This window comes from Ascidiella aspersa, chromosome 2, assembly GCF_963924565.1.
Source record: "Ascidiella aspersa chromosome 2, kaAscAspe10.2, whole genome shotgun sequence".
NCBI lineage: Eukaryota > Metazoa > Chordata > Ascidiacea > Phlebobranchia > Ascidiidae > Ascidiella > Ascidiella aspersa.
Genome location: NC_139448.1, coordinates 30,763,589 through 30,775,794, shown reverse-complemented (window position 1 = coordinate 30,775,794; position 12,206 = coordinate 30,763,589). Strand labels below are relative to the sequence as shown.

Here is a 12,206-nt window from a genome sequence, read left to right as displayed (position 1 = left end):
ATTTACAGCGATCCTAAAAAAGCGAGGAAACAACTTTCTAGGCTTATACATTTTTATGTGTTTGCAAAAAATAAACTTATTGGCTTATATGGTCTACTTAAAGACTCAATTTTAGGTAAACTTTGGCTCACGATAAACTTGGCATATTCAAATTTCTGGGTTCGGTATTAAGATGCTATTTTATGACGTGTTTTGTGGTGTAATGTCGGACCGTTGCCTCTCCAAACACAAATTCTGGACAACCTTCCACTGAATTTTTTTAGGTTTACCAAAACATTGCTTTTACCGTACTAAAGAGCAAGATTAACCGATACAATGAATTAGGACAAAGAATTAGGTTTTTCAGAAGTATAAAGTTTTTTTTTCCAATGTGAATAAAAAAACATTCTAGAGACTAATTTCACGATTATTTGTAAGTAAAGTTAATGTCGGTGTCTCCAAGTACTTTGTTGACTTTTTGATCAATCGCCTTGCTTTGCTCATCGCTTAAATGGTTCCGCCAATCTCCTATTTCACCTGTAAAAACAACTTGCTTATATAGCAGCTAGTGGTTCTCAATCTTTGTTAGTATCAGCGCCAAAGGTTAAAGGTCGATTTTAAACGGGTCGTAAAAAAGAGAAACAAGCAGATTAATTGTAATAAATTTTAACTATAGCTAAACTAAAACTCTTTTAAATGCAATTTAATATGACTGTGAAATTTAAGATGAATTTTTACCCACGCTCTACTAAACTGTACATTTTACCTTTAAGAACAATGTCCCTATACAGTGAGTAGCCTATGCAAGATAAAAAAAACAAATCTCAACAGTTACCTTTTCTAATAAATATTTTCTCCAAAGGCTTATCTTCTACTCTCTTCTTCATGGAGCTGAAAGAGGTTTTATCCAAGATCCGCTCAAGCTCATCTTCGCTAGGGTATTCCCCGAGGAATTCTGCCAACTTGAGGATTTCCTCTTTAGGTTTCTAAGTACAATAAATTTTTAGTTTTGGAGCGCATACTAGTTAGTGTATGAAATAAATGTCATAACACGCGTTAAAAACTGGAATTTCGGTCAACGAAAAAACTCTGATTATTGTACAATATAAAATATAGGGTTTTGATAGTTGTGAAGTTTCGTAACTGGTTAGAGTTGGACTGAGTAACTGAATCGCATAAAGCCATATATGTGCAAAAATTGAAACTGGGTTTAAAAAAACATAATTTGCGCATCTATTAAAAATGCTCACCTTAAAGGAGATAATATGTGTAGCGACACGTCATTACATTGTTATTTATCACAGAGAATTTTTTTTGTTTTATCGCTGTATCACCGAACACCGTTTAATGTTTCGTCATGGAAAGTTTTCGGTAAAAATCCATTGCCGAAATTTCTAGCAAGTTTTGCAAAGTAAGCCTTCTTACACAAATTTGCACTGAGTCAGGCTGTGTGGTTTCTGACGTACATCCGTTTAATGTAAACAAATGTTTTAAAATTCGGCTTATTGTCAACAATTCGGGTCCGGCCAGTTACACGTGGCTGTGTCATTCGAACGGCTTTTGTTTGAGCCGTATTGGGTCAAAAATATTATTTCCGTGTATAAGAGAGTCGAGAGAAAAAGCTTAGCTGGAACCGCCCAATTATCACGTGAAAAGTGATAGAGTATCTACTCAAAAACCCTAAACAAAGATCGTTAAATGCGAAAGTTAGTATTTACTCCAATTCGAAACAGTTTTCTACGAGGGTTGTAAGATTGTTAAGACAAAGTGTTTTAATGATCAATTGGAATTCGTACAAAGTAAAGCAAATAAGGAAAAGGGTCAAAAAAGTTGATAAAGTGTCACCTATTGTGACGCTACAAAACTCTACTCAATTTGTAGCTATACTTCTGTTTCCATGTGCAGGCAAGCCATTGTTTTTTACAAACAAATATAATTATTATTGTTTAAGTAGATTGTAGAACAACGGAATAGCACAAATCTAACCAAACATTTCCGCAAGTAGGCAACGAATAAGTTTGTTGGTTTGTTGAGAAGTCACACTGCAAGCTTGATATGCAGCCAGGGCATGGGCGCCCGCACGGAGGGCAAGGGGGGGCACTTGCCCCCCCCCCTAGAATTTCAAAATGCGATTATTAGTATTATTTGTAAGTGTATTATGTATCACTTATGACGGTTAAAAATATTATACATTATCCATCACCTCCAGTGGCGTATCCAGGGGAGCGTGAGTTATTACCCCTTCTTTTTGTAAGTGATATTATCGTTTTTTGTTCGTTTTTGTCATGTTTAACAAACTGCTAGAAGCGGCGTGCCGCTAATATCCTATGTTGGTGTAACATCGACATTTGTTTAACTGAAGCAGATTCTTAAAAGGAGGTATAATGGTGACTGTCGTGCGCGTTTTAAAGTCTCCACTTTTATGTAATGATGGTTAACGCAAAATTATACTTTTTAAGCATATTTTGAGACCACGTGCTAAGTGTGCAATGGACTTTTTTCCCCTCAACCACAGCTTGTAATTTAGCTGACTTGGCACACAGCTCGGCGCAATTGTTGCGCTAAACGTGGAATGATAACTACCGGGAAAACCAAACTTCGTTTAGTATTGCAGGTGGTGAAAAGCGTGCTTGTAATTTAGCGCTAGTTCCGTTCATGGAACTTGAAAACTGTGCTGCTGATAGTCGAATTATGTATGATTCTACCACAATTAATCACACATATTTCACGGTTTTGGTTTATTTTTTCGCTGAAGTTAACGATTGCACACTGTGGTTTCGCAGCTGGCGCCTGACAGGATTGCTAACGACGCACGTGGTCGCTTTGCTGGACGTATTTGGCTGTTTCTGATTAATTTTTTTATCACGGCTTGCAATCACCATTCTATGACGTCATACTGTCACTGTTTTATGACGTCATTATTCATTAACGTCAGACGAAAAATAGGGAAATTCCCTAAGTGAAAAATTCAGGACCCCCTTTTTGATTTTCTGGTTATGCCCCTGATTGCCACCCCTGGAAAATTTTCTGCGGGCGCCCCTGCACCCACCTCTACATATGCGGACTTATTGAGACTGTCATTATGTTTCAGATAACGATCTAACTCTACCTAACTTATTTTAAAGTGCACATTTTTTAATGATCACATATGAAGTGATATTGGCACATTTGAACGTGCATATATTTTGACGAAAAATGTGCAATAACAAAAACGTTACATTCCCTATTAGAGTGAGGCGGCGTAATTCCTCCACTACATTATGCATGACACTGGTCAAGAATAGTTTTATGGCTTTCTTTAATTGCTATATTACCACGGTATGAAAGCATTACCTTTTTCAGATCCTCGTATACCAGCCAAAGCAAATTTGGGTCGTTTTTGTGTTTATACCAAGCGCGAACGTGTTCCAAATACCCCTCGCCTTCTTTGGAAAATAGAAGATGCTTTCCTGCGTATTTAGAAGCAGATATAGCTAAACACACCTAACCAATTTGGATGGGTTAAAAGGAGCTGTATGCTAGCCGTGCTACGCAATTTGTATGTTTTCTGGTGTAACTATTGTAATTTAGATAATTGTTTGTCGGTCTGCCGCCGACTATTTCTTGTACTTTTTGTGACACAGGTGAAAAGAAAAGTATGCTACTGTACGAGACTAATTAATTATAGGACCCATATACTTGAGTGAGGGTATGTAGAATAGATTTCCTTCCGAAACACAAGAACGTACATTCATAAAAGACGACACAAAGTTACGCCATAAGCAAAGTTAATGGACCGATTCTGGGTCGTTCTTGATGATTTTAAGAGTTGTCTAGGATTGTTTTGTTGAAAACACAAGTAGCGAACAAATAAATTACCAATGGCCGGACCAGCGATCAAACCAGGTTAAATTGCGAAAGGAGGGTAAAAAAAAGTGCATGGTCTCACCCGCAATAGAGATATCGTAAAATAGTGCTTCGTCTTTTGGGTAAGTATGTTTCCAATGGGCAGCTCGTGCCAGCGGGAGTGTCTTTGTGAAGTTGTACCACGACACAACCTGGTCCTTTGGGTTGCGGATCACGTAAATCACCTGATAGAGTGCCATTATATATACTTAATATTTTACTTGACTTTGTCTGTATTTTTGACTTGAAAAAAATATTCTACGAATTTTTAATTTTCCTTAGGCTTAAACTATTTGGTAAAACCCTGGATCCAACAAAGGGTAGATACCATCCTCGTAGTTTGGCATGCTGTATTCTATAGCAGCATTGCACTATATATATCATGGAAGTAAGCATTATTCAAGCAAAGCAGTTGATAACCAGGGGTGGAACCCCAGTGTTGAGGCAAAGAGGTTATGTAATCCTTAAACCGCGGTTTGCTTTCCTGACAGAACAGCTTATTTTTGTTTACCTTTACTCCATTTTCCCGGTACTTCTTCAAGTTGAGAAGAGTTGGTGGTAAATGAGTTGCAAAAATTCTTCGTTTAAAGGGAAGATTTTCACACACGACGAATTTACTAACTGCAAAATAACAAATAACACAGAGAACGTAAACGCTATTGCTGATTGGTTAACATCGTAGAATATCGACATGTTGTTTTGATGTTTTGGCAAACCTGGACCATATTCCAAATACTTGAACATTCTATCCACAGTTGCATAGTTTTGCTCCATTTCTGGTTTATTCCGAGCAATCAAGTTTGCAACAATCGAAGTTGTCCACGTCGTTCCTTTTAAAAGAAAAGTACTGTAATCTAACTGACCTCGAAGCTATATGCAACATAAGTTAGGGCTACCATATTTTCAGCACCCAAAAAGAGGACATTTTTTGCCGGCAAGTAAAACGAAAGTAGAATTGTTACGTTTGAGTTTGATGATGTTTTACATTTCATTGTGAGTATTAGGAAAAAGTTACAAAAAAGCAATGCAAAGGTTAGAAAAAAACAAACACAAAAACAACAAATCAAATTTATTTTTTAGATTCAGCCCATGATTACTTTTTGGTTCCCTTAACTTTTTCCAATAAGGAATGATCATTTATTAAAAAGATCAATTTTCAATTTGTTGGAAAAACTTTTTTAAACCACCAATTTATCACGTTTTATTGCTACAGTAATTTTTTGGAAATAAATACAACGTCTCGCCTAAAATTTTTGTTGAAAGTATAAGCAACTAACGCGAAATGCGAAAAAAAAGGACATTTGGGCATTTTTGAGCGTCCTCGGAGGACCATTCATTTTTTCGGGAAAAGAGAACAAATCCTCCTGAAAAAGGACATATGGTATAGGCCTAACATAAGTAACGATACACGCATCAAGTAAATATGAGAATATACCTGTTTTTGGATAGTTTGCCACAATAACATCGCCCTCACTAAGTTCCAACTTGTCGTATGCGTACTGGGCCGTATTAAATTCGAACCCAGGCAACAAATAATAACCATTCCGTTCAACTGGTTTCACGGTGTCCACTTGTGTAAACATTAGATTATGCCAGTACTTTTTATATTCGTCCAAGTTGCTTCTGTATTGTGCTTTTACCATATTAACGGTTGCTGTGATTGGTTTCCAACCTTCAATGATGTCTTCATTTGCTTCAGTTGACATCTTTGCGATGTAACGTTAAGATATAGGTTATTTCTAATAGAAAATGTAAAAGTACCGTATTAACCTTTATTAAGATATCAGGATGTGCACAAACTATAATGACAAGTGTTGTTAAGTTTGGATTACAAAAATTCGCTACGCTTTCAAAGTCTATAGCTTTTCTGTCAATATCGCTACGCAATTGTTCTTTTAAAGAAAAGTAACCGTTTAAAGTTGGTTGAGGGTTTATTTGAAACCAAATTTGCTGAAGAAATTGTAAAAATATGCTATCCTTGGCTGCATATTAAGCTTGCAGTGTGACTTCTCAACAAACCAACAAACTTATTCGTTGCCTACTTGCGGAAATGTTTGGTTAGAGTTGTGCTATTCCGTTGTTCTACAATCTACATAAACAATAATAATTATATTTGTTTGTGAAAAACAATGGCTTGCCTGCACATGGAAACAGAAGTATAGCTACAAATTGAGTAGAGTTTTGTAGCGTCACAATAGGTGACACTTTATCAACTTTTTTGACCCTTTTCCTTATTTGCTTTACTTTGTACGAATTCCAATTGATCATTAAAACACTTTGTTTTAACAATCTTACAACCCTCGTAGAAAACTGTTTCGAATTGGAGTAAATACTAACTTTCGCATTTAACGATCTTTGTTTAGGGTTTTTGAGTAGATACTCTATCACTTTACCCAGAATAAATAACTTTGCAGAACTAATACACTCAACGGAAAATAATTCTCTACTAAACAGCAATTCCAAGTTCACCCATTCAGTTAGCTTAGCTTATTTCGTAATTGTCGGGCGAAACTAAAGTAGCCTGTTATCGTATGCCATCAGTCCCATCAACTGTGAAGTTAATTCCACTGACTGCTGTGTGAGTGTATCACTAAAACGTGCCGCAACAAACAGAAATGTGCTTATTTTACCCATCACGATTTAGGCTTGAAGTCAGCCGTGACAATCATTTGTAGCGATTAGTCGATTCGCCGCAAACACTTTAACCGTTATATGACAGCGGAGCAGGGTACAGCGAGGCAAATGACGAATATGAAGCCTTTTAGTTCCTACAACACAAATATAGTCATCTTTGTAAAAGTGTAATTCAAAAGAATCGGCTAATTTGGGTTGTTTTGTATTGTCAAAAAATAAGTTTTTTCGTGTAGTTGTTAGATCAGTGGGTTTAGGCTTTTTGTATTTATAAATGCATAGCAGTAATAAAAATGCACATGACATTGAAATCCGTTACTATAAAAATTTATTTCTACCTTTAAAGTTGTAGTAATACTTAGGCTAAGTGCCTATTTGAACTGTATATTTCAAAACAAAATATGTATTTTATTCAGCAGCTTGGTGGAGAACATATCAAATATGGGGGAGATGCAGCACATCGAAAGAACATGACAAAAATATATTAGAATTATATTTGACCCAATTTTATTGCCTCTAAGATTTATTGTGTACAGCACTGTGCTGCAAAAATTATATTTGCGATTTATAGCCATTAACAATAGCGTACAAATTATACAGGGCAGAGTGAACAGATTTAAAGGTTTCGTTTTATTACGTCACAATATGACGTCAAGTCTGACAACTTTCCTAGCAACTCCAAACAAAATTAGAAGCAAAATATTATAGCCTAATACAATATTTGCTAAAAACGCAAAAATGTACAGATATTTGTAGGCAATATTAATTGTATATAACTGTAGAAAACAAGTCTAACACATCACGTGCGTTTTTAATTAAACTGAATATTTAAAAAATTTGTTTTTCTAGTTTCATGTTTATTCGTAAGTAAACTTGATGTCGGTTGTTCCAAGTATTTCTTCGACTTTTCGATCAATCGCTGCGCTTTGTTCATCGCTTAAATGATTCCGCCAATCTCCTACTTCACCTTAAAAATCTGACTTGGTTTATTTGGTATTTTCGTATTTGGTTGATACATAACTGAAAAAATCCTGGCGCTTACCTTTTCCGACAATCGTTTTCATCAAATGACAATTCTCCGCTTCCTTTTTCATAGAAATAAACGAAGTCTTCTTTACGATCCAATCAAGCTCATTTGCAGTCGGGTATTCCCCAATAAACTCTGCCAGCTTGCTGATTTCCTCTTCAGGCTTCTAAAGGTAAAAAAAATGTAGTTTGGGAGTTATGCTGTTTTATAAATAGTTGCGAGATTGTTGACAAAATCCGCGTAAATGCAATGAGATTAAAACTTTAATGAAAAAAGTAAGCAGTTGGATTAGGGTGCGATCAATGTCGTAATTCCAAACAAAAAGAAACCCATTGATTTGTTGAATCTGTATCGTGTTTTATTCCCAGCCTAAAAAAGAGGTGCACTGCTATTGTCATCGTTATTAATAAAAGTGGCCCAGAATACTTTTGTTGTTTTATCTTAAAATTCATGTTTATTCATGTTTACTTTCTTTAGATCTTCGTATGCCAGCCAAAGCAGATTGGAATCGTTTTTGTGTTCGTACCAAGCGCGAACGTGTTCCAAATACCCCTCGCCCTCTTTGGAATGTAAAGGAGTCTTTCCTGCGAAATTATAAAAGGTTAACGTTGTGACGTTTAAGATAAAACTTTTCGTGCTGTTAGTATAGTTGCAGGTTTCAGACTGCAAATACTTACCAGCAATGTAGAGATCATAAAATCGCTTTTCTTCTTGAGGATAAATATGTTTCCAGTTTGCGCTCTGCCACACCGGTCGTTTTTTTACGTAGTTGTACCACGATACAGCTTGGTCCTTTGGATTGCGGATCACGTAAATCACCTAAAAGGAAGACAAATATTTTTTGTTTTGCCCATATTTCTACCAGTGAAGGGTTGACTAATAACAGAATATGCCAAATGTGCTCAAGCTAAGCCGGTAGAATACATATCCTACACATAATTTCCTATTTACCTTTACCCCACTTTCCCGGTACTTCTTCAGGTTAATGAGAGATGGCGGAAGATGAGTTACAAAAACGTTTCGTTTGAAGGGAAGGTTTTCCATTACGATGTGCTTGCAAACTAGCAACAAATCAGAAACACAAGTTTAAAAAAATTATAGAAAATTGCATTAGTCACAAAGCTTAGAAAGCAAGGTATCTTATTTTTTAGTTCTGGTAGTTTCTTTTTTAAGTTATGGCCGTTTCTTCATTTATGTAATGCTATCCTAAAAAAGTTTCTCAAGCTGGTATGAAATTGCTTTAGTTATGCTTACATTTTTACTCTTTTGTTCAAATTCATAGTAAACCTGCCAACTGGCTGTTTTCAGAAATGCATCTCTGAAAGTAGCACGCGGCATTAAACTGACTTTGTTCCAACTTATTACATTGCGCAGCACGGGACGTGCCGTTGTTTTGCACAGAGTGCTCAAAAAATGTGCGCACTTTATTCAGAATGTGCGCACATCTTAAACAACTTTAAAAATGTGAGTTCGAATTAGAGTTTAAGTTAGAACTTGGAGAAAGAGTCAGAGAGTTTGGAAAAAGTCACAGAGGCATTGGTCGAAAAATTGGAGAAAGGGGTGAAGGAATTATAGTAAGAGTTGTAGTTTGGAGAAAGATTGAAAGGCAGAATTGGTGAAAGAAATGTCGGAAGAAGAGTCGGGAAAAGTGTTGATGTACGATTCGGAGGGTATAGTTGGAGAAACATTCGGAGGAAGAGTAGGGTAAGAGTTAGAGACATAAGTAGAGGGCGATTTTGTCAATCGTAACCTCAAGTGACAATACAGTTATAGGGGTGCACAGTGTTTGACAAACCTGGTCCACATTCCAAAAAGGTAAATATGTAATGCAGTGAGGAGTATTTCTGCTGTAGTTCCGCATCTTTCCGACCAAATATGCTCCTGACGATCTCCATGACCCAGTGGGTTCCTGCTTGTAATGCATAAGCTGTAGTAGGCGTGACTATAGTCTAAAAGTCGTAGGCAGATATGGTTAGGCTATCTTTTGAAAAAAATCTTGTTTTGTTTTTAGGTTAAACGTGAACAGTGTTTTGTTAGGTACTGGCGAATAAAATCATTTTTTTTAGGATTTTGTAAAATTCGGATAATATTTTTGTTTAAACTTTTTATTTTATCAAACTATTTAATCCAAGAAACACTTCTATTAATGCGTCCTCATTAATATTCTGTATAAGTAGCCTAGTTTAATTTTATTATGTTTTATATTTATTTTGTTGTAAAGGTTTGGTCCCCTAAACCCGGTTGAAGAATATGTGACCCGTAATAAAGGCTTTAATTTTTGGTAGTGTTGTAATGACTTAAGTCATTGACTTAACTTAAGTGCACTTAAGTCACTGTTTTCAAATGACTTGACTTGACTTAAGTCCTTTGACCAAAATGACTTGACTTGACTTAAGTCTTTTGGACAAATGACTTGACTTGGACTTAAGTCATTTTGTCAAATAACTTGGGAGTAAATTAAGTGTTTTTCATTTAAATTTATCAAGTTTTGCAGATTTAACACTCTTATTACTGTATATTGCGTTTGTGTGTTTTTTTAGTTAAATTGTTGCTTGTAATCGGACGAGTTTTTTTAACAGTTTAATAATTTACTTTTATGTCAATGACATGACTTGAAATTGACTTGCTCTCATAATGACTTGACTGGGACTTGACTTGGGCAACCGATGACTTGGACTGGGACTTGACTTGTTATTTTTGCAAAAGACTTGACTTGGACTTAAGTTATTTTTCAAATGACTTGAATTGGACTTAAGTTATTTCAAAATGACTTGTTTACAACACTGATTTTTGGTCGCAACATATATACTGAAGTACTTTTATGACACACAAGAACAACCGCTTTTTATCTGCATAAATATCGAGAATCAAAAGGGTGATTCAGTGAAATAGATTTTCGCTTGCTTGAAAATTGACTCAGCAAAACTCTGTCGTCAAAATGTTCTAAAATATATTTATTTAGGATTTCCAAAGTTAACGTTGACAAAATATAGGCCTACATTAGGAACCAGACCATGGTCCAATGGCCTGATGCCCTTTGGTCTGCTTAGATCTGTTGCCAACTGCAGAATATATTTCACAAGGCGACTAAAATAACTAATACATTTCGATTAAGACTCGCTGAAAGAAAGCGTGGGTTTCCTCGAATAGATTAGACAACCTGTAAAAAGAGATAATACATTGGGGTCTTAAGGCTTACGGACCAATACAACATGCTTTACAGCCGGGGTGGGCAACCTTTTTTAACACAAGGGCCAGTAAGGAAATGCAATGCTTACAGGAAGGCATTTAATTAACAGCCTTAATTCAACACCAGCTGTTAAACACAACATGTAAAAAACTTTATGAATGAAAGATTGTTTTGTAATAGATGCTACTTGAGTTCGACTGCATTAATGTAGCGGTGTAGCATATGGGTTACATCGCACTTCAAACAGGAAACTGATAGAGCAAAAGTCCCAACATGGTGCACACTCATAGCCTTATTTAGGGAAAAATAGCTGTAAGGAGGTGAAGGGCTACACAAAAATGAAAAAAGGCCACATGCGGCCCGCGGGCCGCACGTTGCCCACCCCTGCTTTACAGTGGTTTACAGGGGTACTTGTGCGTGTACTGAAAACAGTTTACTGAAAACACCCAATTTTTGCAACAGTAGCACCCGATAAAATCCAATATCACTAACCTGTCTTTGGGTAGGTCACCACAACTACATCGCCTTTACCGAGTTCCAATTCGTCGTATGCGTACTGGGCTGTGTCAAATTCAGAACCGGGAAACAGATAATGACCATTTCGTTCGACTGGTTTTGGAGTGTTCGACCGCAGATCGTGCAGGTATTGCTTGTATTCGTCGAGTTTGCATCTGTAGTGCTCTTCAACCAAGTTTAAGGTTGCTGTGATTGACTTCCAACCTTGAACGCTTTCATTTGTCAATTCAATCGACATCACTTTTTGGTAACGTTTGCTTTTACATATAATTAAAATCTAATAACAAATCTAAGGTGTTAACCACGAATACAGTGTTTCGGTGGCATCAGATTTTTTTAATTTTATAAGACCATTTCAAGGCCAATTAAGATTCCAATACAAATATTTTGCTTTGCAAAACAGCTTTTGTTCAGCAGTTATGGGATTGAATTACGATAATTTTCGATTATCTTCGCGAAACTAATAGCCAAATATCGAAACAGTTTTTCCAATGCCTACGTCAGCATGATACATATATACATGCTAGGTTGCATGAAATTTTGTAGCTGGACAGATCTAGGATTTTCTTTGTAAAGGAATGAAAATGTTCAAAAGTTACGACTATTAATTGCGTTATTTCGAGCCATATGCAAATATTGTTGTACCTAATGTGTCGCCTGTCCTTTTTTAAGTTTCGCTAATTATAACGTCACGTTATGTCGTAATTTTGTGACGTAATTCTTAAAAGAAATCCTAAACACCACATAAAGCTAATTTTATTTTTTTATTCAAACTAACTTTTCCACAATCTGACATTTTGAGAGAGATTTTGTTGCTACTAAATCATTTCTATACTAAGTATTAAATATTCGCCAACAATCCGAAATGCTTGGTGCACACTTTCGTAATTGCAGCTAACATTATTGGGCGCATGTATTAGCCTGGTTTGTTATACCCTTTAACTGTAAGAAGTCTATACTGTCTACCGGAGTGTACAT

At 36.1% G+C, this 12,206-nt stretch overlaps 2 protein-coding genes across 2 annotated transcripts; both read right to left on the bottom strand.

Annotated features, from left to right (window-relative positions):
* Positions 1–406: 406 nt before the first annotated feature.
* On the bottom strand, positions 407–4,693 carry LOC146164858 (amine sulfotransferase-like). Its single transcript, XM_083380863.1, has 6 exons — positions 4,581–4,693; positions 4,376–4,485; positions 3,908–4,049; positions 3,313–3,428; positions 815–965; positions 407–516 (listed from the first exon to the last, which is right to left on the bottom strand). Exons 1-6 carry the CDS (start codon positions 4,636–4,638, stop codon positions 407–409), a joined length of 687 nt encoding a protein of 228 aa, XP_083236989.1. The 5' UTR covers positions 4,639–4,693.
* A 2,659-nt stretch (positions 4,694–7,352) lies between these two features.
* Positions 7,353–11,466, bottom strand: LOC146164857 (amine sulfotransferase-like). Its single transcript, XM_083380862.1, has 7 exons — positions 11,205–11,466; positions 9,318–9,431; positions 8,474–8,583; positions 8,194–8,341; positions 7,991–8,091; positions 7,538–7,688; positions 7,353–7,462 (listed from the first exon to the last, which is right to left on the bottom strand). Exons 1-7 carry the CDS (start codon positions 11,464–11,466, stop codon positions 7,353–7,355), a joined length of 996 nt encoding a protein of 331 aa, XP_083236988.1.
* Positions 11,467–12,206: the final 740 nt, after the last annotated feature.

What these genes read in the sequence shown, in the direction of transcription:
- LOC146164858 (XM_083380863.1), bottom strand. Translation starts at nt 4,638, where the DNA reads ATGGAGCAAAACTATGCAACTGTGGATAGAATGTTCAAGTATTTGGAA. An exon ending in ACCGGGAAAATGGAGTAAAG is followed by an intron (nt 4,050 to 4,375) that starts GTAAACAAAAAT and finishes GCACTCTATCAG; the next exon opens with GTGATTTACGTGATCCGCAA. An exon ending in TATACGAGGATCTGAAAAAG is followed by an intron (nt 966 to 3,312) that starts GTAATGCTTTCA and finishes TATTGTACTTAG; the next exon opens with AAACCTAAAGAGGAAATCCT.
- LOC146164857 (XM_083380862.1), bottom strand. Translation starts at nt 11,466, where the DNA reads ATGTCGATTGAATTGACAAATGAAAGCGTTCAAGGTTGGAAGTCAATC. An exon ending in GGTGACCTACCCAAAGACAG is followed by an intron (nt 9,432 to 11,204) that starts GTTAGTGATATT and finishes CATTACAAGCAG; the next exon opens with GAACCCACTGGGTCATGGAG. An exon ending in CTTTTTGGAATGTGGACCAG is followed by an intron (nt 8,584 to 9,317) that starts GTTTGTCAAACA and finishes ATTTGTTGCTAG; the next exon opens with TTTGCAAGCACATCGTAATG.